We start from the raw sequence: 25,142 nt of genomic DNA on the forward strand, positions 1-25,142 counted from the left end.
GGGAAATCAGGCGTTTGACTGCAGCAGAATGTGAAAGTGGAGCCACGCTTTTGGAGTCAGATGGTTTGGATTAGAGCCCAATTTCCGCTCCAGCCGTGGTTTGAGTTGGCTGACGCTCCACTCTCAGCTCTTTGCACAGAGCTCTGACCCTTAACTGCTGTGCTGGTACCTGGAGGGCAGGTGAGGCCCTCAGCCCTTCCTGGGGCTGGTGCTCCATCAGGAAAAGGAGCAGGGGCAGCACAGCACCTCTGTTATCGATAGATTGATGCATAAAGTCATCTTTCATAAGTTTCTTTAGTGTTACAGCCTGTCTAAGTTTTCCTCAGCAGTGATAAATTTGTAGCGATCCATAATGTAATGTGGATTTGATTGCTGCTATTGATAACTGCTGGCATTAATTTTGATTGCTGGTGACTGCTGCAATAATTAATATAATATTAATGTAATTATTATTGCTATTCGCTGCTGCTATGAATATAATTACTTATAATTACTACTATAATTGATTGCTGCTGTAATTAATTAGTATCACAGGAGTACTGGGATACAACTGATTTTTAATAGTAATATTGTAAACTGTGCTAGTTGGATGCATATCCAGGTAAATACAGATGGAGAGGGATGTTGGACAAGGGCCTGGAGGGACAGGACACAGGGAATGGCTTCCCAGTGCCAGAGGGCAGGGATGGATGGGATACTGGGGAGGAATTGTTCCCTGGGAGGGTGGGGAGGAGCTGGGCTGGAATTCTTGGAGAAGCTGTGGCTGCCCCTGGATCCCTGGCAGTGCCCAAGGCCAGGCTGGTTGGGGCTTGGAGCCACCTGGGACAGTGGGAGGTGTCCCTGCCCATGGCAGGGGTGGGATGGGATGGGCTTTAAGGCCCTTTCCCACCCAAACCAGTCCGGGATTCTCTGGGTCACTTCATTAATCCTGGGGACACTTTCCAGAAGGGAATTTTGGGGTATTTTTGGCAGTGTGTAATAAAGGGGGCAGGGGCTGCAGAGGGGCTCTGTGACCCCCCCAGCTGCTGCTTCACAGCTGGGTTCTGCTGGCTGAGAGCTCTTCCTTGCAAAACCTGTTCCCTGGCTGGGCTTGTCCTGCTCCTCTGGCTCGCCCCCCATGCCCAAAGCCCCACCTGCCCCAGAGCATGCCCGGGTTGGCTCCAGGGAGCCAGGGGAGCTCCAGTCAGTCAGGAGAAGGCAGGGAGAAGGTGTGGGGTCTGTCCTGGCCCCCTGCAGCCCAGCTGGGATTTCCTCCAACAAGGCGGGGAAGCCCTGTGGAGTTCAGGGCTGGAGAAGCAGCTGTGGTGGGGAATGTCCTCTGGAAGGGAGATCCTGCAGGAGCCAGGAGACGTGGCTCAAGGGGAAATCTGAGGGCTGACACCAGCTCAGAGCTGCTCTGTTGGAACACCTGGACATAGCCTCAAGCTGCCTCAACCTGCTGGAAGCTCTTCAGGCATTGGCACAGCTGCCCCGAGGGGTATCCCCATCCCTGGATGGGTTTAAAAGCCATGTGCATGTGGCACTTGTGGATGTCTTGGGGTGACCTTATGATGTGTATCCCATATCACTGCCTATGCCCAGAAATTAATTTATTTTTTCCCGAACCTTGGGGGGGAAGGGGTGGTTGTGCCTTCTCTCAGAGGATATATTTCTAAATTTGGCCAAACCGGAACAGTGGACATGGGGCAATGGTGGCCTTGGCAGTGCTGGGGGATGGTTGGACTCAATGGGCTCTGAGGGCTTTCCCAATCTCCGGGATTCCATCATGCAGTTCAGAGTGAAGGCACTGGTGTGGAGGAGCATGGGGGCCACGCTGGGATGGCTGTGGAGAGCAGGGAGCGGGGCATCCCGAGGTGCTGTGGACGGGGAGCAGCTGCTGCTGTTCCAGCTGTGCTGTGAGGTGGACACGCTCCTCCACACCCTGGGAGAGCTCTCGGAGCAACGGAGCCCTGGGAACCCTCCTCACCTCCTCCCTCTCTGCGACAGACCCTGGAGGGCCCTGAGTGGGGTGTCCCTGCCCAGCTGCTCCCCTGGCCCAGGGCACAGGAACTGGGGAGAGGCAGCAGGAATTCTGAGAGGATGTGCCCAGGAAGCAGCAGGGCAGAGCAGAGAAGGACAAATGGTCTGGAAAAGCAGCCGAGGGGGTTCCCCACTACCACTAGAACCTGGACATGAAAGCTGTTTTTTATTGACTGACTGGAACAGTAATATCCTCATTCAAACATCGCTGAGATGGCCTCAGTGCTTCAGTGGGGATCTTGCACACCGGGAGCTGAGAAGGGCGGCTCTGCAGCAGCTGGACACCGCCGAGAGCCGAGGAAAGAGCCCTTCCCCGGGACACACGGCCAGAAGGACTCCAGCCACAAGAATTACCAAGCCAAACAAAATACGCGGAGAATCCGGAAGGAGAGCGGGAGCTCAGACTGTGCCAGAGGCTCCGTGAGCCCCGGGGATGTCCAGCCAGCGCCACCTCGGGCTGGGTGATCCTGGGAAGACGTTTGAGCTGTGGGACATGTCCCAGTCTCTGCCGGAGCCGTGGGAGGGAAGGGCAGGGTCTGCCCCTGGCCCACCCCAGGGCTCTCTGTGGGGCCTGCTGGGGCACCGTGTCCAGCATTCCTGAGGTGGGGAATGTGACCTCCAGAGCTCCGAGTGGAGCAGGGACGGTGCTGGCAGCGGGGGCAGGCACGGGGGATGCTCTGTGCCCTCACTCTGGTGGGGCCGGCACATCCCCAGCTGCTCCAGCCCAGCTCCCTGCTCCATCCTGGATTCTGAACGTCCCTCCAAGGAGCCTTTCTGGAGCACTCCCGCAGCTCCAGGGATGCAGCCCCAGCTCCCGTCTCCTTCCCCTGATTCCCAGGAAGGCACCAGCCACAACCCCAATGGGCAGAGGCCTCGGAGACTCCCACAGGAGCCAGCTGGGCACCTCTCCCAGCGCTGGTGAGGGATGCAGAGTCTGGGGATCTGTGCCGTGCTCCAGCCCCATTTCCCTGGGACTAAAGCCTGAGTGGGACCCACAGAGGGGGAATGCAAAGAGGAGGCCCAGCAGCAGCAGCAGCAGCAGCAGGGAGGAGATGCCCCCAGGTCTGCCCAGAGGTCACAGGGAGGAGAAGGACACGGAGCTGGGAAGGTTGTGCCGGGGGCTGGGGGCACAGGAGAGGCTCCCACCCCTCACGCTCCCAGCAGCTTCTTGACCATGTATCCCGGCATGCTGTAGAGGAACAGGGCCACCATGATGAGGAGCAGCAGGGCCAGCACAATCTTGATGATGAGCCACTTGTAGCGGGTGCAGATGAGGTATTTGATGGACTTGAGCGGGTTCAGGAACCAGATGAACGATGTGTCCGGGCGGCTGCAGGGGAAACAAACACCCATCGTTAATCCATCACCAGGGAAGAGGGATTCATGGACCTCAAAGCCCATCCAGTGCCACCCCTGCCATGGGCAGGGACACCTCCCACTGTCCCAGGCTGCTCCCAGCCCCAATGTCCAGCCTGGCCTTGGGCACTGCCAGGGATCCAGGGGCAGCCCCAGCTGCTCTGGGCACCCTGTGCCAGGGCCTGCCCACCCTCCCAGGGAACAATTCCTTCCCAATATCCCATCTAACCCTGGATGGGAGAAGCCATTCTACCTTGTCCTGTCCCTCCAGGCCCTTGTCCAAAGCAAAGCAGGAACAGACACCTCTGTGAACACTCCCGAGGGCCCCGTTTCCCCCTCTCCCATACATTTACAGAAGGAGGTTGCCCAGAAGCTGGCCACAAGGCCATCTGCAGACACTTGTTAAGAACCTGACCTCTGGCATCCCACTGCAAGTTTCCACTCAGAAATAGCAGTGCCTGGCTGCAGCTTTCTTGGCAGGAGACATCCCACACCTGGCAGTAACGGAGCGTTGGGGTTTGGCAGGGGATTTTCAACGCATGCATTCAACACTCATGTTTGAGTGGGAAAATCCACAGGCAGGACTGCACTGCCACAAGGATTTAAAAAACAGCCTCTCAGGTTTGGGGAATCAACTGGCGAACAAATTAGAAGAACAGAAGTCCTGTCATCCACGAGGGGCTCTGTTGCAATATGCTGATGGTGTCCTGCTAGGCACTGAAACCAAAGAACAGGATCGAGACCTGACTGTTGAGTTGTGAAACTTGTTAAGATTAGATGGTTACAGGGTGTTGAGAGAGAAGACCCAAGTGATGAAAAGACTGTGACCTTCCTGGGTTTTGAAATTCTCTGAGGTCAAAGGAAAGTAAGCATGTGCCATGAACGGCGAGGGAATTGCTTGCCTTTCTCAGGACGGTCAGGGAGTGGATCAGTAATTTCGGATTATTGGTCCAGATTTTATATGGGCTTTTAAAGCTGCCTGTAAAGATTTTATTATATGGACTGATGACACTTGGGCTGCTTTCAAACAATTTAAGAAAACACTAGTGAGGGCACCATCTTCAGGCTTGCCAGATCCCATGAGATCTTCTGAATTATTCCCTTATGCCAAGGATTGTGGTAACCGCTGGACTCTGCCTAGCAGGCTGCAGCTCCCTGAGAGCTCAGCGGGGCTTACCCAGGGCCGTGCCACAGTCGCATCCCAGAGTCCATTTTGGACAGCCCCTCGATCTGGCTCTGGCAGCCAGCAGCGTTACAATGCAGTGGAGGTAAAGGAGGCAGAGAAGGGTCTCTCATGAGGGTTTGAGATGGCTTTAATCACATCTCGCCCCGCGATGCTCAGAGGTAGAGAGACATCGTGGTCTGGGCGCGGGGTGCTTTTGTCAGGGGCCCAGGGGCGGTCCCTGGGTGGGGCTGGGGTACAGAACAAATAGGGAGAAACCGAGGGAGTGGCCAGGGCTAGGGCAGGGAACAGCGGGAACAGGAGAAATTGGAAAAGCGATGGATTAACAGATCCCACAAAGGATGGCCCAGCTGCTTGTGAGCAGTCGCGGCTATGGTGCTGTTGATTCAGGAAGCTCCTAAATTGACTCTGGGACAAAGCAGGATGGTCTCTGTGCCACAGATGGCACAGACAGGCTTGGAACAAAAGGGGGGCCACTACCTGTCTACCAAGGGGTACTTTGGACCCTCAAACCCTCCTCTGGTGTCAGTCTTGCTGTGTTTCTGTCATTCACCAAAGTAGAAAGTACTCCAGGACATGATTGCCTACAAACAATCAAAGAAGTTTATTCCAGCCGACCGGATTTAAAGGACAGCCCAATAGAGAACCCAGACTGGGAACTGTACATGGATGGAAGCAGCTTTGTTTGCAATGGAAAACACATCGGATACTCGGTGATGATCCTGAGCGAGGTCATTGAATCCAAGGCTCCAGCGTCGGGTGTTTCAGTGCAGAAGGATGAACTGGTTGCTTTAACACGGGCATTGGAGCTGGGTGAAAGAAAGTCAACACCTGGATGGATTCTTCTGGTGTAGTGCATGCCCTGGAGAGACAGTGGTCTGTTATCAGCACAAGGTACATCGACCAAACATGGGACACAAATACCACACTTAACTGGAAGCAGCACGAAAACGAGCTGAGGCTGCAATTCTGTGCTGTGGAACACACCAGACTGACACTGAAATCGGCTGGATAGAAACTTCCTAACACAGTTTTGAGTATTAGAAAGCAGCTGTTCTTCATTGCGGCACTGGTCATTTGGGGGATCCTTCCTCCAATCCTGATGAGTGTTGGATGAACAGAGGTTTTCTCATACATGCTGATTGCATATTCATTAGCTATCCTCACGTACTTGACTTTATTTGGCATAGTCACGCCCCTTATCAGAAGTCCTTAAATGGTTCTTCAGGGTCTGTCTTCCAAGTCTGACGTCCTTTTTACGTGGCTGTTCCTCGAGCCCCACATTTGAGTAAGGGCAATATTGTTGTTTTACATAACTTCTGCTTTGTCAGCCTTGCAGAGCTGAGCTGGCATTTTCCATGACTTCTGTTTGCCTGAGTTACACCCTTTATCTATTTTCCCACAGCTGTGCTGCTCTCCTATCCTTATCAAGTCCCCCCTTTCCTTGAGACTACGTTCCTTATGGGAACCAGTCTCTTAATATTTATATTTCGTTTTAGAGTGTAAGGCATTACAACAGCTGCAACACTGGGTCTTGATGCCAGCTAAAACCGCACAGCAATTGTTATGGTGACGATTATAAACAGATGTTTTACCGAGTCCAGCTGGGTACCCGCGAAGGAAGTTTGGTCCGGATTTCTTCAAATCCCCAGGAGGTGGCGCCTTGAGCTGTGCCTTGTAAAATTCGGGTTTGTTTCCAGATTTCCTGGACATCTGTAGACACTCTTATCACTTCAACCAATGTATACACAGACGCTGGGGTTAATGGCAGTGCATATTCCTCCTTGTGGCGCTGAAACAAGGCCTAGTGCCATTCGGTTTTGTGAAACAGCTCGTGACAAGCTCTTGACTTCTTCCCAAGGGGCTTTGGCCCTTTTGATTCTGGAACAATGTATACACAGTTTTACTCTGTCCAGTTTCAACGCAGTAAAAGTTGTCAATGGCACTTGGAAAGGTCCCTTCCCCTTTGGCTGGAGCGGGGCACTTCCCCAGCCTTTCAAGCAGACCCAATCTCCTGGTGGGAACTCGTGCCCTGGTGTGTCCAGTCCCGTCGGTCTGGAGCTCTCCACTGCTCGCCGCAAATCCTGTAAGGTTTTACTGAGAGAAATGAGGGAATTATTCAAACCAAGCCCTCCTTTTACGTGTGTGTTTCCTGGAATGTGGCCCTTGGTAGGACCGGCCACAGAGCAGCTCACAGGGGCTGATTTTGCTGGTGGCCCACGGCCAAATTCTAACTCGAAGCAAAGCAACAGGGAAGGCTTGGACCCAGGTCAAGGAGGTTTCCTGGTGTATTTTACCCAGCTGCAATTTGCTTGTAGAATTCATTCGCTCCACTTTGCCACTAGCTTGGGGCCTGTAAGGAGTGTGAAGATCCCAAGCTATTCCCAAGGCTTTCCTAAGCTGTTGTATCACTTCTGCAATAACGTGGGAACCTCTGTCTGCTGACATTCCCAAAGGTACCGCCAATCCAGGTGTTATCTGATTCAGCAGCACTTTAGCCACTTCCCTAACCTGGTTGGTGTGACAAGGGAAGGCTTCTGGCCACCCAGAAAAGGTATCCACCAGAACTAGGAGGGATTCATACCCCCCTTCTCTGGGCAATTCAGTAAAATCAATCTGCCAGTGTTCACACGGAACATTTCCAGGTTTTACGGCTCCTGGCATTACTTTATTAGCCTTGTTAGGGCTGTTTCTTTAACAAACTGTCCTTTGTTTGATTCTGGATTGTACAATCTGAGTCATTTTAGACGTTAGAGTCATTTTGCAAACATTTCAAAAGTTTTTTCAGGACTCCAATGAGTGCCTTTGTGTTTGTGATCCCCTATTTCACTACAAGATCAGTTCTGGGACTACTTTCTGCCTGGTTGGGGTAACTGCCCAGACTCGTGGATCAAATATTGCTTCTGAGGTTCTGCTGTCCTTATTTACTCCTGCACCGGGCAGGCTCTGGGTTTTTCGGGGGGTCGCAGTGATCTCGGGGCTCCTCCAGCACTATTCCTGCATGTGTTGCTCAGTCCCCGCTGCTTTGGCCTCGCACGCCATCTCCTCTGCTCCCACAGGCTCCGGGACATCGGCCGGGACATCATCTTCCCTCTGGGGAGAGGGGGAAAGGTGACACCATCCCGCGAGGGGTGCAGCCCCTGCCCGCCCCCACCCGTGCCCCCGGCGCGGGGGATGCTCACCGCCAGCGATGCTCCGCAGCTCCTGGATCTCCTGCTGCAGCCGCAGCCGCAGCAGCTCCCGCAGCAGCTCCCGGCGCCGGCTCCGCGGGGTGACCCCCATGCGCCGCAGGGACCCCTCGGTCAGGCGCAGCAGCGCTCGGCCCGCCAGGGCGTGTTCCCGAGCCAGCTCCGCCAGCCCCCCGGAGCCGCCGTGCGCCGCCAGCCAGGAGCCCACCTCGGCCCCCGACCACCGCCCCTCCGGGCGCTGCGGCCCCTCGGGCCCCTGTGCGGGAGCAGAGGGGGAGCCGGGCTGTCCCCTCGGGCCCTGCAGCGCCATGGAAGCCACAGGGTCACGCTGCCACCTCTGTGGCACAGTGCCCCCGCGCCAGCCTGAGCACAGCCCTCGGTCGCATCCCTGCACTGATGCTGGTGGCTGCACCCGCGTCCCCGTCCTCGGCCCATGGGGGTCCCCCATCCTCCAGCCCCAGGGATTCCTACCCGTAGGAACCCCCCATCCTTCCCCCGTGGGGAGCCGCCATCCCATGCCCAAGGGGGTCCCTTAAACCCCCACCCGTGGGGATCCCCAAACCTCCACCTCTGGGGGTCTCACATTCCCCTCCCATGGATGTCCCCCTGTCCTCCACTCCCGGGGTGCAGCTATCTGGGGGGGGGCCCAGCCCCTGCCCACTCTCACCTCAGCCTCGGGGTACCTCTCCAGGGGTGCCTCAGCCCCATCCTGCGCCGGGGGTTCCATGTGGGGCCGGGGGCAGGGCACGGGGGCACTTCTGGCTCCCTGCAAACGGGGCTCCGTCAGCGGGGTCCGGGGGACCAGCCCCCCCCCATGTCCTGCCAGTCACACAACCCCCCCAGCCCCCACCCTGGCAAACCACTATCCCAGGGTCCCTCCTGGGGGGACACAGTCGCGGGTTGTCGCGCTCCTCGATGCCACCCACCCCGTGCCCCCTCAGCACAAGGGGCCGCGACCCCCGGGACCCACCGCCCGTCCCGCCGTGGGCGCGCAGAGCCCGGCGCACCCCGGTGGCACCAGCCCCGGCTCGCCCGTGCCCTGAGCCCGTAGAGGACACCGGCACCGCCCGGCTCCCCCGCCCGGCCGGGACCCCGACCCCTTCCTTCTTATCCCCCCGCCTCCTACCTCTCTCCGGGTCCGTGCCCAACACCAGGAGAGCGAAAGGAACCTTTGCCCCGGCGCTGGCTCCACGGGCACAGCCCCGTGCGCTGCTCCACAAACGGCCCTGCCGGGCACAAGGGACCCCTGGGCATCCCGGGGAGCCGAGGCACAGGGCCAGGCGGGGTTGGACTGGGCTCCCTCCATACCGGGAGCCGCGCAGGAGCTCTGCCGAGGCTCTCCCAGCCCGTCCCGGATCGCTGCCACCAGCCCACCCCGCTACCCTGAGCACCTTCCACGCCACACGGGCACGGGACGCACCGGAGAGGCTTCAGCCACGATCGTGCCGCTGGCGGCGAGGGTCCCACAGGCGGCGGGGACACAGGAGAGGCACCGGCGGAGCCGGGGAGGAGCGGGATGAGCCTCCAGGATGAGTCACATCCGACGGGCTGCAGCCCTGCCCGGCCGAGCGGGTGCGGACCAGCCCCCGCCTGCAGCTCCCCAGGGCGCTGCTGTGCCCCCGCAGCCTGGAGGGGGTTAAACCCCCCAAATTAACCTGCCCAGGGCAGGGCTGGAGCGCCCATCCCGGGAGGGATTGAACAGCCGCGTGGATGTGGCACCTGGGGATGCCGGTCAGCGGTGGCCTCGGCAGCGCTGGGGGAGCGGCTGGACGCGATGATGATCTCAGTTTTCTTTTCCACCCTGAACAATTCCGCGATTCTAAACCCAAGCCGGCCCTTCTCCGGCCCTGGCAGTTCCCCTCTCCCCCTGGAGCAGTGCTCTTGCACAAGATTTCCAATAAACAGGACAGCCCGGGTGCTGCACCCATCCCTTATCTCAGCCGAGCCTCCAGCGCGGGGCTGGGCAGCAGCTGGTGGGTGGCAGAAACTGCTTCTGTCATAAAAAGGACTCGAAGGTGTTTGCAAGGTGCTTTAGGAGAAACTCTGTTCCCTGGCAGGTAACAGCAGCCACCCTCAGCATCACGAAGCCATGAGGAACGGGTGAAGAAAATAACAAGGATATTAAACAAAAAAACAAAGTATCTCATCTTCCCCAATGCTTGGGAGAAAGAGAGCCCTGAACACTTGCAGTTTATCACCACCTCAGAGCCCCTTGCAGGGCCTAAAGGGGCTCGAGGAGAGCTGGAGAGGGACTGGGGACAAGGGCTGGAGGGACAGGACAGAGGGAATGGCTTCCCAGTGCCAGAGGGCAGGGATGGATGGGACACTGGGAAGGAATTGTTCCCTGGGAGGGTGGGCAGGCCCTGGCACAGGGTGCCCAGAGCAGCTGGGGCTGCCCCTGGATCCCTGGCAGTGCCCAAGGCCAGGCTGGACATTGGGGCTGGGAGCAGCCTGGGACAGTGGGAGGTGTCCCTGCCCATGGCAGGGGTGGATTAAGTGACCTTTAAAAGCCCCTGCCCACCCACACCAGCTGTGATTCCATGATTTCAGAGAGCCAACACCTGGAGTCAGCTCACAGCCCCCATCACAGACACCACAGGAACAGTCCCAAAAGCATTTCAGCTGAAGGGAGGGAAAGAAAACAGCCAGAAGTGGGTTTTGTCCTGATTTATTGCGCTTCCATCAGCGACATTCATTTGCCAGATGCAATTTGCTCATTCCAACAGCATTTGGACAGCATGGAGCAAACTGCCCCCTCAGAGCCCAGCTCAGCCCCTGGGACTGAACCTGCTGCTCCTCCCCACAGCATTACCTCCCCTCTCAGCCCACCCACCTCCACTGCTTCACGTTCTCCTGATCTCCAAACTTCATTGTCCATACTGGGCTTTGAAATAGTTTTTGTTCCCCAGAGGGAGAAATCCTGGAGAGTTACCAGAGGGATCAGACAGGGTACAAGGAGCCTGCAGAGACTCAGAGCCACGTTAACTGTTCCTCTCCTGGACGTGGAATAGAGCGTGCTCATTAGATAAAAATTACTGGCTGAGTAGCTACAAGGGATTGATAAAGGCCACGGATCCCCTTTCCAAGAAGGATTGGGTGCAGGATTTATTAGTGCATTGAAATGGCATTGCCAGGCACAGGATGGAGGGACAAGGCTCCCGGTGCCGTTACTGGGGGTAAAGCTCCACGATCATCGCGTGTCCCTGGGGACAGAGAGAGAGAAAACATCACAGAAATGGCTCATGAACAGAGACAAGACTCATTGTTACAGCCATGGACCAGGGCATGAAAAAGGTGAGCCACAGCAGCTGGACACGAGCCCAGGGGTGCCCAGGTGGGCAAGAGGCCACTGGCCCCGGGGCTGTGCTAGCTCTGGGCTGGCAGCAGGGCCAGGGCAGTGCCCGTCCCCTGTGCTGGCACTGCTGGGGCACCTCCAGTGCTGGGGGCAGCTCTGGGCCCCTCCTGACAGGAGAGACCCTGAGGGGCTGGAGCGTGTCCAGGGAAGGGAACGGAGCTGGGAAGGGGCTGGAGCCCCAGGAGCGGCTGAGGGAGCTGGGAAAGGGGCTCAGCCTGGAGCAAAGGAGGCTCAGGGGGGACCTTGTGGCTCTGCACAAGTCCCTGACAGGAGGGGGCAGCCAGGGCAGGGGTCAGGCTCTGCTCCCAGGGAACAGGGACAGGACTGAGTGGCGATGGGGGGCAGCCAGAGGTGCCTGAGGGAGCTCTGAACACCCAGCACCCAGAGCTGGTGTAACCAGACAGGACTCCAGAGTCCCAGCAGGATCAGACCTGCCATTCCTGCCCTCTCCCAAGGGAACACGCTGGAGCACAGCACCATTACCTGCCCTCCTGCAGCACAGGCAGCGACCAGGCCGTACTGTCCCCCCTCCTTCTTCAGCCTGTGGGCAGCAGTGATGACCAGGCGGCAGCCGGTGGCCCCAAAGGGGTGTCCCAGGGACAGGGAGCCCCCCCAGGTGTTGAACTTGTCCAGGGGAGGGGCTCCAACCTGCAGGGACACAGAGGGACACGCTGAGAGACACACCCCATCATGACCTGGCCATCATTAGCTCATCCCCCCTAATCCCAAACACCAAGCCTACAGCAGTTCAGGATGGCACTTCCAGCTGGCTGATGAGGGGATAAAAGCACCCTAAAGGTGCTCCTGCTTCATCTGCAGCCCCTCAGGGAAGCCCTGCAATGAGCAAGGACTGAGCCCCTCACACTGCTCTTAATTCCCTCCTCTCCAATGATTGTGGCTCTGGATCTCCACCTCCTACCAACAACGGGAATAGCATCCCAAACAAATCTCGTTTCCCAAAAAACCTGCCTAAATTGGGATTTGCTAACCCAAGTTCAAGGAGTATCAGTGCTCCTCACAGGACAGAGCCAGAGCCTGGCTGTGCAGCATCAGTACAGGCAGCTGCCAGGAGGGAGCCCAGTAACCCCAAAGTTAAACTGAACTGGAGAGAAAAGTGGGTCCAGAGGAGGCCCTGGAGCTGCTCCAGGGCTGGAGCCCCTCTGCTCTGCAGCCAGGCTGGGAGAGCTGGGGGTGCTCACCTGGAGAAGAGAAGGATCCAGGGAGAGCTCAGAGCCCCTTGCAGGGCCTAAAGGGGCTCCAGGAGAGCTGGAGAGGGACTGGGGACAAGGGCTGGAGGGACAGGACAAGGAGGAAAATGTCCTGACTGTGCCTTACCTTTGACTTCCTGCCCATGTAGTTCTGTGCAAACCAATCCGAATCCATGGCTTTCAGGTTAGCCAGGATCTGCCCCTGCAAGGGAGGGGAGGGTGACATTGATAAGAACCCAAAGCAGGTGGCTACAGGGAGGCATCCCAGATTTAGAGCACTTACAGCAAAAGCCTCGTGGAACTCGAACACGTCGATGTCACTCAGGGTGAGCCCGGCCTTCTCCAGAACTTTGGGAGTGGCGTAGGTGGGGCTGAAGGAGGGAGGACACACAAGTCTTCCATCAGTGTTTCCTGTCAGCATCATCCCCCTTTTTCCAGAGTCACATCCCTCTCTCTGGGCTCGTGGCCCAGCTCTGCCCATCCCTCTCCATGGGAAGCACAGCCCCCAGAACTCCTGCTGAGGTGCCCCAGCGATCCTGGGCTGTTCCTGCCACCGCTGCTCTCCCACCTCCCCTCCTGCTCACACCTCCTGAAGGCCTGAGGAGATGCAACATCTCCTGAGACACTTCCCAAAAACACACCGTGGCAAGAGAGGGCTGTTGTGGGAGCAGGGGCTGTGGGGGGATGCTCTCCATCTCCACCTACCCCAGGAGCAGCTGGTCCTTCGGATCCTGGGACACGTACACGAAATCCCTGCGCAGGAAAAGGGCTGTCAGTGCCAGGGAGAGGAGAAGGAAGTGGGAGCAGAGGCCACTGGACCAGCCCTCCTACCTTAGGTAGGCCTTTGGTTTGTATCCCATGGCCAGGGCCTTCTCCTCAGACATGATCAGGATGGCCGACGCTCCGTCGGTCTGGAACAGGCAGGGGGAAGCCGGGTCAGGGGTGAAGGACCTGCAGCCCCTGCACACAACGAGCCCCACAGCCCTCAGAGAGAGAGGACCTGAACATCACCAGAGCCTCCAGGACACCCCACTGTGATGGGGGCCAAAGGCTGCTGGAGTGAGTGGATGGATGGGGGATCACTAATGATGCCAGCACACGCTGCTGAAGCGCCTCCTTACAGCCCACAGGCACAATGCCCCCAGCACTGAGGGGCCTGAAAGCACTGCTAGGCCTGGGACAAGCTGCTCATCCCAAACACTCAGCTGTCCTCCCAGTTCCATCCCAAAACTGAGAATAATTCCAGGACGACACAAGCCACAGGTTCACCACGCGACAAGAATGAGCACTGTGGGTTTGGCACGTCAAATCATGGAACGGTTGGGGTTGGAAGTGACCTTAAATCTCACCCAATTCCACCTCCCTGCCATGGGCAGGGACACCTCCCACTACCCCAGGTTGCTCCAAGCCTAAAGCTTTTAGCTTTTATGTATTCTTCATGTATCTGGAGCTCTGTAGACTGTTAAATGCCCAGGTATAACTTCCACTACTTTTCCAGCTTTCTTTCCCACAGTGAACAAACATTTATTGATGCATTCCTAAAATACTGTTTAGTCTTGCCTCTTACTTCTCCAAGGACTTTTTATTTTGCACCATGTAATCATAGACATGATAAAGGTAGGGTAGGAGATGGGGAGGGGAGCTCCCGTGGGGCAGAACCCAGGGGGGAATTATTTGACCAGCTCCTCTATTTGGACAACATTGGCTGGATAATCTAACTGCCCCATCTTGTATTAAATGGTACAAATCTATTTCAGGGTGTGGGTTTTCACCATATTCTGTGCCTGAAGGCTTTCAAGGAAAGGTTTGCTTTTATACTGTCATTCTAACGTTGTCTGGAAAAGTTTGTGTTCTATTTCCAGGCATCACAAGCCCCAATGTCCAGCCTGGCCTTGGGCACTGCCAGGGATCCAGGGGCAGCCCCAGCTGCTCTGGGCACCCTGTGCCAGGGCCTGCCCACCCTCCCAGGGAACAATTCCTTCCCAATATCCCATCCATCCCTGCCCTCTGGCACTGGGAAGCCATTCCCTGTGTCCTGTCCCTCCAGAGCTGTGGCTGCCCCTGGATCCCTGGCAGTGCCCAAGGCCAGGCTGGACACTGAGGCTTGGAACAGCCTGGGACAGTGGAAGGTGCCCCTGCCCATGGCAGGGGTGGCACTGGATGAGATTTAAGGTCACTTCCAACCCAAACCATTCCATGATTCTGTGAAGTTCAGACTAAACCTACTGACTTCAGTGGTACAACGTCACCAATCCCATCCTGGGACAGAGTTCCTACGTGGGCCTTGGAAGGATTGACCCTCAGGAAGCAGCTACAGAGAAGCAAACATGTAAGACATCCCAAAACTTCAGGGGTTTTGTTATGGATTTTAAAATGAAACAATCCAAATTCACCAGATTCACTCAGTTCCAAGTTACACCTGGAAAATCCAGAAATAGTTGACATTAAAAAGCTCCTTCCCACATTATCCCAGCTAGAGGAGGCAGAGGGTCAAGTGGACAGTGCTGGGAACAGGAATTACCAGGAAGGAGGAGTTGGCTGCTGTGACTGTTCCGTAGGGCTTGACAAACGCTGGCTTCAGCTTTCCCATCTGCTCCATGGAGGACGGCCGGATCCCGTTATCCTTGGTGACTGTGTCTTTGCCTGGTGAAGGAAAAAAGTACAGTCCAACTACAAACATCAGCAACACACAAGAATTTCATCATCAGGAATCCAGGGGGGAAAAAAAAAAAAAATCAGAAAATTGTGGGGTTCAGAACAAGCGTGAGGAGGGGAAAAAGGAAAATTGTTTGTGGCATCAGGATATTTAACATGGCTAAAAATAGCACTTAAAAATGGAAGCTACCTCACTTTTCCTCAGAAGACAGCAAAAACAAAGTGCTGCCATCTGTTTAGTGTAAGGAAAAATTACCACATGGGAAACCCAGTTGAGAAAAGAATTTAAATTTAGGTTAAAAAGCCTAAATGGAGAACTGGGCTTAAATCAGTTTACATTTATGTGCTGAGTTTGAGGAATAAAGAGCACTGGGAAAACCCAAATATATCCATCTGCAATTATTCCAACTGCTAAATAAGCCCGTTAAGAAAAAGTACCAAGTGTATAATGAAGACCACGTGGAACTGTGGATCTACAAAGCAAATTTCTCCAGGATCCCAGAGTTCCCAAATGAACAGCAAAGTGTCTCCACCGGCTCCTGGGGGTGAGGGGGACACCAGGACAGGCCATGGGAAGGGCAGCTTAAAGGTTCTCCCCAAACTGCTTCACCTCCCAGTGAGGAATGTGAACTGGAGCCTGCCACACTGCAGCTCCTCCCATCCAGCACCTGCACTATCAGAGTGGGATTTTACTGGGCTTGTGTTTGCTGTTGATATTCTGGGGTATAAAGGTGGTTTCTCTTGCCTTCTGGAAGGGCAGCAGGATTCCAGGTCCAACTGTCCTGATTTTCCCTGCTCTGTCACCTCATTAGCACAGATGTGGGGTGGGCAAGAAAAAATTTAGGTATGTAAAGATTTGACAGAGGGCAGGGTTAGATGGGATATTGGGAAGGAACTCTTCGTTGTGAGGGTGGGGAGGGACTGGGATGGAATTCCCAGAGCAGCTGTGGCTGCCCCTGGATCCCTGGAAGTGTCCAAGGCCAGGCTGGATGGGGCTTGGAGCAGCCTGGGACAGTGGAAGGTGTCAGGGCTGGAACTGAGTGATCTTTAACATCCCTTCCCACCCAAACCACTCCACGATTCTGTGTTTTCACTCTCAGATAACCCATTTACAAACACATCCCTACTCCAGCAGCTCTCCAGGGACAAACAGAATCCACCCAGACCCACAGAACTCCCTGGAGCTGCCCCCAGCAGTGAGTGCTGGCCGTGGCACACGGGCACTGTCACCTGGCACTTTGAAGGGCACCACGTCCTGCAGCAGCCCCTCATCCTGGGCTTTCTTGGCCAGCGTGTGGGAGCGCAGGGCGTACTCGTCCTGCTCCAGGCGGGAGATGCCGAAGGCGGCGGCCAGGCGGTCGGCAGAGTGACCCATGGTCTCGCTGGTGGAGAACTCTGCCACGGCTGGGAGCTGCCACCAGGGAGGGAAAGTCAGCACAGGTGGAAAAAACCCTCCTGGGAGCACACAGAGCTGAGCCCCACGGTCAGAGGGAGGCCCTTCCCTTCGTTAATTCAGAGCTACCCAATTAACACACGGCAACCAGACCAGAACAGACTGAGTCCAATGTGTCAGGGGAACCATCCCTGTCCAAGACTTTGGGAAAAATGAGGTCCAGGCTGCTGGGAATCCATGACAAAAGGTGACCAGGCCTTTTGGGTTCAGCTGAAACAACACATCCTGGGACCTCAAAACTCCTTGTCAGACATCCCCTTATCCAAAAGCAGAGCCCAGAGGTGATTCTGGCTTCGTTTTTGTTCTTCCAGCAGCACACAGGAAATCCCTGGGTGCATTCAAGCCTGAGATTTTCATATCTTATGTGGATTTGGGGTCTCAGCTCTGCCATACTTAACCCAGGCCTCGCTGCACTTGCACTACAGGGAATGACATGGACGCAGTTTCCTTGTGAAGAGCGTGGGGTGGGAAGGAGGGAAGTGCTACCCCTTTCCATCCTCACCACGTTGCAATTCACCCCCCTACGGCCCCCAGGACAGAGCAGTGGCTCACTCTGCTCTTGACATGGCCCTGTGGATGATCTTCAGGGGAGCTGAACACATCCAGCCCCAGCAGGATTTGGCCAGGAACAGGAATCAAAAGGCATATTTAAGATGCATTAATCGAACAACAATTATATTCATATACTGAATTATATTCATATTCCTGTCTAATACTAAGGGGGTAAGGTCTATTATCTAGTAAAATTCCTCTGACCCTAGAATTCCTCTGACACTTCAGAATAACCTTTATATTTATGGGGAAAAAGCTTCTATTTCTGTCATCTGCAGCACACTTTGTCCAGGAGTTGCAGAAGGAGGTTTTGCACCAAGTTGGGTTTACTGAAGATGAACGTGTGGGAAGCAAAAGCAGAGTCCCAAATGCTGTGAGATGCATTAATCAATGTTTTAACCCAAAGCAGAGGACAGAGATCGATCATGGCGAACCCCAGAGGCCACCCCACCCATCTTCAATCCCCTCTATCGAGGTCAAAAAATCGACCTGCTCACACCTTCTACACCAGTTTCCTAAATATCTAAACGCCTGACAAACCAAAATACCTCGGGAGCAAAGTAGTCAGGGCGAATTTTAGAAATGAGGGAGAGCTTCTGGCCCAGGGTCTTGGCTCGGTTCAGAGTCAGCATCGTCTTCCTCATCTTCCTGCTGTGGCGGATGGGGACGTCGGACATGAGCTCCACGCCCCCGGCCACCACCACGTCGCACTGGCCGGCCGCGATCATCCCCACGCCTGCAACGAGAGGCATTCCCAGGAACGCTGCCAGAGCGGGGCCACTCACCCCGACAGAGCCCTGGGTACTCCTGCACTCCAGCTCCTCCTCCAGCCCTGGCCTTAGCCAGGTTCCACGACACCATCCTCTGTCGCTCGGCTCGCACTCGTCCTTGTCACACAGAGCACGGAGGGAAGGACAGCCCCAGCAGTTTGGGCTGGGTCTCCATTTTTTAGCCCTGTTTAGGCTCAGGCAAAGATAAAAGTCTTTTGGTCACCATGGTCGGTCTTTATCTCCCAAACAAACACGGACACTGGGCAGAGATGCTGCTGCAGGCCTACAGCAGACACTCAGTTCGTGTTCTATTTTGTTGGTTAAAAAACTTCCACAGAATCCCTAAGGTTGGAAAAGCCCTCCCAGAGCATCGAGTCCAAGCTGTGCCCAATCCCCACCTTGTCCCCAGCCCAGAGCACTGAGTGCCACCTCCAGCCCTTCCTGGGACACCTCCAGGGATGGGCACTCCAAACCTCCCTGGGCAGCCCCTGCCAAGGCCTGAGCACCCTTTCCATGCAGAAATTCCTGCTGATGTCCACCCTGAGCCTGCCCTGGCCCAGCCTGAGGCCGTTCCCTCTCCTCCTGTCCCTGTTCCCTGGCAGCAGAGCCCGACCCCCCCGGCTGCCCCCTCCTGTCAGGGACTTGTGCAGAGCCACAAGGTCCCCCCGGAGCCTCCTTTGCTCCAGGCTAAACAATTCCATTTTTCCTTCCATTTCAGCATTTCTTCAGTTGGTTTTTGCATTCACAAGCAGTGCAAGTTGAATAAGGGCTGTAAAAGAATTTCCAAGCTCCTTCTCAACCCCACAGCTTGTTCTTCCAGCCCACATACCTGTGGTCATGGCCTGGTTGGAGGAAATACAGGCCATGGTGACGGTGTGGGCCGGAGTTTTGTCCGAGAACCCCGCTCCCAAGGCAGCCTGCAACAACAGAGAGTGGCTGTTAAACCCACAGCTTCTGCTCCTAGGCCTTGGAGCTGCCCCTGCCCAGCACACCTTGCCAGGTGGAGCTGAAGACACCAACAGGGAGTTTTCATCCAGTTAATTATGGCAGCAGCTCTTCCCCTCCCCAGCCTCTGGGGCAGGAGCTGAGGCTGCTGCCGTGGCTCTCGGCCACATTGAGAACAGCCACTGCCCCTCCACATTTCTTAATAAAGAGACAAACTAATCACACCCCTCACATTTAAAAAAACACATCAAAAGAGCCTCCAACTACTTGACATCATCTTTGCTTCACCTTACTGGCAAAGGCAACACCTGAATGGGGTGACTCAGACTGCTCAGCACAGGCGCTGTGGCTTCACAGAGAGCGGCGAACTGCAGAGCAGTGACACATCTGAGCAGCCCAGAGCAGCTCCCAGAGACCTTCCCTACATGGGATGGGGCCAACTAGTTGAAAGTTCAGCAGCTGTTCCCAAGTTAAAATTACCCTGCAGCCCCATCTGACTGGCAGGTGACCAAAGCCAGGCCTTGCCTTCACGAGGCTGAGGCACCTCCCCGTGCCAGGGAGCCCAGGTTACATCATGGATTTATCCAGGTGCAGAGCACAGCAGAGGCTCCAGGTTAGCAAAGATCAGGCTGCCTGCCACGTGACTCCAGAGGATCAGCTGCTCTGTGGATAACACAGGAATTGTGTTTTTTGGCTGCTGGAACAAAGGGCAGCAAAGCTGCTCCGCTGCAAATCCTGCGAACGCTGTGTCTGACCAGCCAACTCAAATAAATAAATAAATACCACAACAAAGCAAACCCTCACAGCACACTCTGCTCCTCCCCGGGACGTTGGGCAAGGCAGCGTTCAGTCCAACTGGTATTTAGGAGCTGAGGGATCAGCAAACCTTAACAAAACTTTCCCTTGCAGGGAAGAGTCAAACAAAAGCTTCACAGCACTGAAATATGAAAATCTGATAAAAAACTATGCTAAATAAAATCTAGGACAGATTTCAACAGGAGGCAGAGAATCCCAAAACCATTTTCCTTATAGTCCCAGGCACTCATTTAACAGACAATACTACACAACTACTTCATACTCTCAAACCATATTTAAACAAACAACAATACTGGGAATTCATTTTCAGCAAGTATTTGTCATCTTCAGAGTTGCAGAAATCAGACTCCCAGGGAAATGCTGCACAGCACCCACCTCTCTGGCAACATTACTGGTTTTCACCTCCTGGATCACTGTGCCATAAACGATGTAATCAACAGCATCCCGTGGGACACTGGTCCGGGTCAGCAGGCCCCTGAGGACAGGATCAGAACAAAGGCAATTTGCATCACGTATGCAACAACCTCTCCAACATCCTCTTCCTGCCAGCTTGGCTGGAGAACAAGGCAACAACAGAGCCACAGCTTCTGTCCCCAGCTCAGAAGAAATCTCATGTGCATGTGGGTGTGTGGGAAGTGCAGCTGATTATGGGCTGCAAACAATCATGGTGGTAATTTCACTGTAAATTATTACAGAACTTCATTAAAGCAACTACTTTATAACCCCCACACCCCTCCTTCCACAAAACCGTTCACAGAATCATCAAATCCCAGAATGGTTTGGGTGGGAAGGGACCTCAAAGCCCATCCAGTTCCACCCCTGCCATGGGCAGGGACACTTCCACTGTCCCAGGGTGCTCCAAGCCCCAATGTCCAACCTGGCCTTGGGCACTGCCAGGGATACAGGGGCAGCCATCTCCAGGCTTCTCCAAGCCTTCTCTCTTCTCCACAGCACTTTGCTCTGCCTCCCAACAAAACAAACCCACTGCTAATGGCCTTCAGAACAGAAGGGACAGGCAGGGTGACAGAATTTGCTCAATATCCTTGTTGTCACATGGTTTCCTCTGTGCTGCCCAGGCTGTTTTTCCCACCAGCTGTAAGCACACCTCAACAGCAGCTCTGATCTCTGTGTTTGGAAAACTGGAGCTGGGAATCAAATTTGCCAGAATTTGTCACCACCACCATCGCTTTGCACCAACACAAACCTGTTGAAAACCCAACAACAACACAAACCCCACTGCTGTGGAGGCAGGCCGGGAAAAATAAAGCACCTGAGCTGTTCAGAGCCTTGGCTTTGCAACCCTGAAGCCTCAAAAGTTTAACAAGAATTCTGAGCCCTTCCAATGTTCCATTTACTTACTGCAGTGCTGCTCTGGCTAAGTCATGTGGCATCAGATCAGCATACCTGGAAGGTGAAGAGGAGAGGAAGAAACTCAGAGGTGTGAGGAACCAGTACAGAATACTCAGTACAGAACTCTGCTGCGAGCACAGCGCAGCAGCAAGAGCTGGAGATGGACCAGAAATGCTCCACTGCACTTCTGAGCAAACATTTCAAGGAATCACAGGTTGGTTTGGGTTGGAAGAGACACTGAATCTCATCCAGTGCCACCCCTGCCATGGGCAGGGACACCTCCCACTGTCCCAGGCTGCTCCCAGCCCCAATGTCCAGCCTGGCCTTGGGCATTGCCAGGGATCCAGGGGCAGCCCCAGCTGCTCTGGGCACCCTGTGCCAGGGCCTGCCCACCCTCCCAGGGAACAATTCCTTCCCAATCTCCCATCCAGCCCTGCCCTCTGGCACTGGGAAGCCATTCCCTGTGTCCTGTCCCTCCAGCCCTTGTCCCCAGTCCCTCTCCAGCTCTCCTGGAGCCCCTTTAGGCCCTGCAAGGGGCTCTGAGCTCTCCCTGGATCCTTCTCTTCTCCAGGTGAGCACCCCCAGCTCTCCCAGCCTGGCTCCATGGCAGAGGGGCTCCAATCACTGCACTAAAGCCACAGAAAAGCAGCAGTGACTGGATAAAGAAATCCCTTCTCCATCCTAAGGGTCAGGTGTGGTCCTAGTTCAGCTGTGGATTTGGTGGCCCAACAATCCAGGAGGAAGAGCCTGCAGCAGATCCTTGGCCCCTGTCCCACCAGTTTTGTGAAACTTGTTGCTTCATCTGCTGTAGATTCACCAACAGCTTCCTCCACAATCCCTTACTCTTCCCAGAATCCATACACATGGACAACCTTCTTCAAACCACATTCTTGCACTAGATAAGCTGGAATAACTGCAGCAGCCTAACTCACTGCCCCTCCAGAGCCTTTAGGCCCAGGAATAGCTGCCCTGAAATGAATAAGTGTGATTTTTCACAGAAAGAGCCGAGGATCAACCAAGACAGGAGGTGTTTTCTGTATTTTACTCCTCTTTGATACTCACGAGGTGCCAGACTGCAGAAAGGGAATACGGACACCCTCCACCACCACAACATTCTTCACCCCAGTTTTGCCCAAGGTCTTCTTAGTCTTGGGCTGGACTGTGAAGGGAGAAGTGATGGTGAGAAGAATATCAGCAATTTTAGTATAGATCCTGCAAAAATCTTCTAGAAAACAAGGAAAATTGTCCTTGTTGGTGCATAAGTGAAAGGCAGGGAAGGTAGGACACCTGAGCTGGAATACTGGAATCATGGAATAGTTTGGGTGGGAAGGCCCCTTAAAGCTCATCCAGGGACACCTCCCACTATCCCAGGCTACTCCAAGCTCAATCCAACCAGGCCTGCAACACTTCCAGGGATGGGGGCTGTGCCTCACCACCCTCATAGCCAAGAATTTCTTCCTAATGGGAAAAAATGTTCTCCCCAGTGAGAGAGGTTTAAGGCAAGAGATGTCATGATCCAGCACTGCTCGACAGACCAGTGCCAGGATGAAACTCCAGCACTGTCTGGAGATTCCTTCAGGCTCCTCACGAAGCCCAGGGGATGATGAGGAGCTGCTGTCCAGGCCTGTTCCCAAAATCCCAAAGCCTGAGTCACCTGAGCAACCCCCACAGTGAACCCCAGAGCATGGATCACCCCAACCACTCACTGTGGACTATGACTAAAAACTGGGAATGGCTGCTGGGAGCCAGGGCAGTCGAAGGATGAGAGGACTCTGCTGCAAACACTGCTTTGCCTGAAGTTTTCCTAGTTTGCAGCTGATCAGGAACACCTGAACTAAGGCACTCTGCACCACTTCCAAGATTTAAGTGGAAAAAGACTCTGGGAAAGGGAGGCAGCTTCCAAAACAGCCATGTCTAGCACAGACCCACCGAAATTCCTGGTGTTTCCCCCTTACCTGCGGCTTGGAACTGCGAGGAGCAGCTGAGTGATCGAGCAACTGGAAAACAAGGAAGGGAAAAATGCCAAAAAAAAGTCAGAAACAGTTCTGCTCTCTGTAAGAAGGGTTAAAAAGGCAAATAATGTCACTGTAAGACACCTGAACACCTGTGGGGTGTTGGGGGGTTTACTCTGTTCAGAAACTCGACACAGTTTCTGTTGTTAACTCAAGACTCCTCCCCATCTGATGTGGGAAGGGACAAAAAAGGCAACAATGTAATTAGGGATTAGGAATAAATATTGTCAGCCTTTTAACGGTGAGAACATTCAGATCCCAGCACTGGTTCCAAACCCAACACCTCAACCAGAAGTTTATGACCCACCCACGAAAGTGAAAGATACTCACGGCCCCCGAGGGCCCAGGCTGAGGACACGGGGAGGTTCCGCAGGGCAGAGCTCAGCATGGAACTCATTTTGGAATCTGGGGAAAGGCTGATGTCAGTCCAAGCTGCTCTATCCGGAACAGTCCCAAGGGAAGCGACCTGCCTGCCTCACACAGAGCCAAAAAGGTGAGGAGCAGACACTCCAAGGGCAGCAGGGAATCACTTCCCACCACGCTCCGTGAGCGGAATCTGACCAGGAGGAGCCTGGCTTGTGACAGGGGCTGCAAATGTGCCTGTGAATAGATACTGCCCAGTGAGCTTCTCAACTCCCTCCCAGGAACTGCTCCACCACTTCCCACTGGAAAATTGTCCCAGTGCCCAGGCAGCCTTGCTGCCAGCAGCACCTCCTGACGCAGTGCCCCTGGCACCCCTTCCCACCCCTGCCCCTTGTTAACCCCCGGTGCCAGCCTGAGGAACTCCTGCTGTGCATCCCCACGGCAAACAGAGCACCTTCACGTCCTCCATCCCCCAAAATCCCTCTGCAGATTTCCCAAAGCTCATTCCAAAATCGGGTTTCCCTATAAACAAATCCTCATCTGCAGATTTTATTGCCCAGGGCTCAGGATGGTCCTCACAGCTCCAGGTCTTTGGCTGATCCATGCTAACATTCATCTCCCTCTGTCACACTTTGGGGGTTCAAATCCCAGCACTTTCTCCCCCAAACACAAAGTTTTTCCATGGAGGGGCACAGGAACACCCGCAGACCCAAACCCAGCCCTGTGCAGCCCCACAAAAGTCAGCACAAGCTGCCAGTCACCCCCTTTGACACCTCACAGCCGCAGCTCCACACCTGGAATGTGCAGCATTCCTCCCTTCCCAGCCCAAAAACCAGACCCAGGCTCCTCCTGTCAACAAAGCTCCTGGAAACAGACCTTTCCAAGGCATCCTGCTCTTCCTCTACCTGTGCCGAGCTCCCTCCCCACACCTGATTGAGGCTTTTCCCTAAATTTTCCCTGCCCAGCTGACAGAAGTTTCTCCCAGGTATAAGTTCCTCCTCCCTCCCACGCTGCACAGCCATCTCCTCCCCATGCACCCCTGTTCCTGCCCCCCAAAACGTGCCCAACCCCCTCATTTTCGGCAGCCAGTGCTCCCCTGGCACCCCAAGGGCTCAGCCCTGCCCGCACAAGTCACCAGGGCAAAGCTCCTTCCAGAGCCGGCAGGATCTGCCTGGATTCCACAGCTGAGCTGGACTCCGTGATCCTCATGGATCCCTTCCAGCTCAGGATAATCCACAATTCCATGAACAGCCTCTACTCCCCTCCTCTCTCCACACACCCCTGACGCTTTCACACACCGCAGCACCTTCATCCCCACCCGCGGGACGCCCAGCGCCCACCTGCTACACCCCCAAACACACACGTGCTTCTCTCAGCCGCCCCCAAAACCCCCTCGTCCATCCAGGACCGACCCCCGACCCCTCCGTCCGCCCAGGACCGATCTCTCGATCCCTTCATCCACCCGGGAATCGACCTTCCGGTCCCTCCTCACCCTTTCCCAGCCTCCCACGTCCTTCTGGAACGAAGCCCCCGACTCCCCTCACTTCTCCCCGTCCACCTGAGACCGACCCCCGGACTCCCTTCATCCTTCCTCCGCCCACTGAAGACCGACCCCGATCCTCTGCTCCATCCCGGACGGAGCCGCCTACCCCTAACCCCCACCCCTTTCCCCGGGACCGACTCCCCGACTCCTCTCACCCTTCCCGCACCCCCGGCCAACCAGGACAGAGCCCTCAAGCTCCCTGTCCGCGCTGTCCCCTCCGGCCCGCCCCGTCCCACTCCCGCCGCTCACCTCGGCCCTCGCCCCGCTCTGCCGCCGCCGCGCCGCCACTCACCGAGGGCCCCGCGGCCCCCCACCCTCCGGGCTGCCCGCCGCGCGCCTGACCGGCACCGCCCGCTCCGCAGCCCCTCCCCGGC

At 55.4% G+C, this 25,142-nt stretch overlaps 2 protein-coding genes across 6 annotated transcripts; both read right to left on the reverse strand.

Annotated features, from left to right (window-relative positions):
• Positions 1-5,080: 5,080 nt before the first annotated feature.
• On the reverse strand, positions 5,081-9,600 carry LOC138108799 (sterile alpha motif domain-containing protein 10-like). 2 transcript variants are annotated; one of them, XM_069011914.1, is made up of 4 exons: positions 9,167-9,600; positions 8,414-8,512; positions 7,741-8,002; positions 5,081-7,651 (listed from the first exon to the last, which is right to left on the reverse strand). In XM_069011914.1, exons 2-4 carry the CDS (start codon positions 8,471-8,473, stop codon positions 7,641-7,643), a joined length of 333 nt encoding a protein of 110 aa, XP_068868015.1. In that variant the 5' UTR covers positions 8,474-8,512; positions 9,167-9,600; the 3' UTR covers positions 5,081-7,640. The 2 variants fall into 2 exon arrangements, with proteins under 2 accessions (XP_068868015.1, XP_068868014.1); XM_069011913.1 differs by lacking the exon at positions 9,167-9,600 and adding an exon at positions 8,873-9,052 and having other exon boundaries at positions 7,741-8,044.
• Positions 9,601-10,398: 798 nt separating this feature from the next.
• HADHB (hydroxyacyl-CoA dehydrogenase trifunctional multienzyme complex subunit beta) lies at positions 10,399-25,084 on the reverse strand. Of its 4 annotated transcripts, none has more exons than XM_069011920.1 (16): positions 25,018-25,084; positions 23,193-23,267; positions 22,806-22,847; positions 21,913-22,009; positions 20,860-20,904; positions 19,876-19,975; positions 18,569-18,656; positions 17,518-17,705; positions 16,195-16,375; positions 14,831-14,952; positions 13,141-13,220; positions 13,015-13,062; positions 12,593-12,680; positions 12,437-12,511; positions 11,585-11,749; positions 10,399-10,949 (listed from the first exon to the last, which is right to left on the reverse strand). In XM_069011920.1, the coding sequence occupies exons 2-16, from the start codon at positions 23,257-23,259 to the stop codon at positions 10,914-10,916; spliced, it is 1,422 nt and encodes a 473-aa protein (XP_068868021.1). In that variant the 5' UTR covers positions 23,260-23,267; positions 25,018-25,084; the 3' UTR covers positions 10,399-10,913. The 4 variants fall into 4 exon arrangements, with proteins under 4 accessions (XP_068868021.1, XP_068868018.1, XP_068868020.1 ...); XM_069011917.1 differs by having other exon boundaries at positions 23,193-23,462; positions 25,018-25,070; XM_069011919.1 differs by having other exon boundaries at positions 23,193-23,332; positions 25,018-25,067.
• Between the last annotated feature and the right edge of the window lie 58 nt (positions 25,085-25,142).

Source organism: Aphelocoma coerulescens, chromosome 3 (genome assembly GCF_041296385.1).
Source record: "Aphelocoma coerulescens isolate FSJ_1873_10779 chromosome 3, UR_Acoe_1.0, whole genome shotgun sequence".
Classification (NCBI taxonomy): domain Eukaryota; kingdom Metazoa; phylum Chordata; class Aves; order Passeriformes; family Corvidae; genus Aphelocoma; species Aphelocoma coerulescens.

Excerpts from the sequence above, each read along its gene's own strand:
- LOC138108799 (XM_069011913.1), bottom strand. The coding sequence starts at position 9,052 with ATGGAGGGAGCCCAGTCCAACCCCGCCTGGCCCTGTGCCTCGGCTCCC. Across the intron at positions 8,513-8,872 it reads GGGCACGGACCCGGAGAGAG|GGAGCCAGAAGTGCCCCCGT; the intron begins GTAGGAGGCGGG and ends CCCCGTTTGCAG. Across the intron at positions 8,045-8,413 it reads AGAGGTACCCCGAGGCTGAG|GGCCCGAGGGGACAGCCCGG; the intron begins GTGAGAGTGGGC and ends ATGGCGCTGCAG.
- HADHB (XM_069011920.1), bottom strand. The coding sequence starts at position 23,259 with ATGAGTTCCATGCTGAGCTCTGCCCTGCGGAACCTCCCCGTGTCCTCA. Across the intron at positions 14,953-16,194 it reads GGTGCCCTTCAAAGTGCCAG|GCAAAGACACAGTCACCAAG; the intron begins GTGACAGTGCCC and ends TTCCTTCACCAG. Across the intron at positions 12,512-12,592 it reads AGTTCCACGAGGCTTTTGCT|GGGCAGATCCTGGCTAACCT; the intron begins GTAAGTGCTCTA and ends CCTCCCTTGCAG.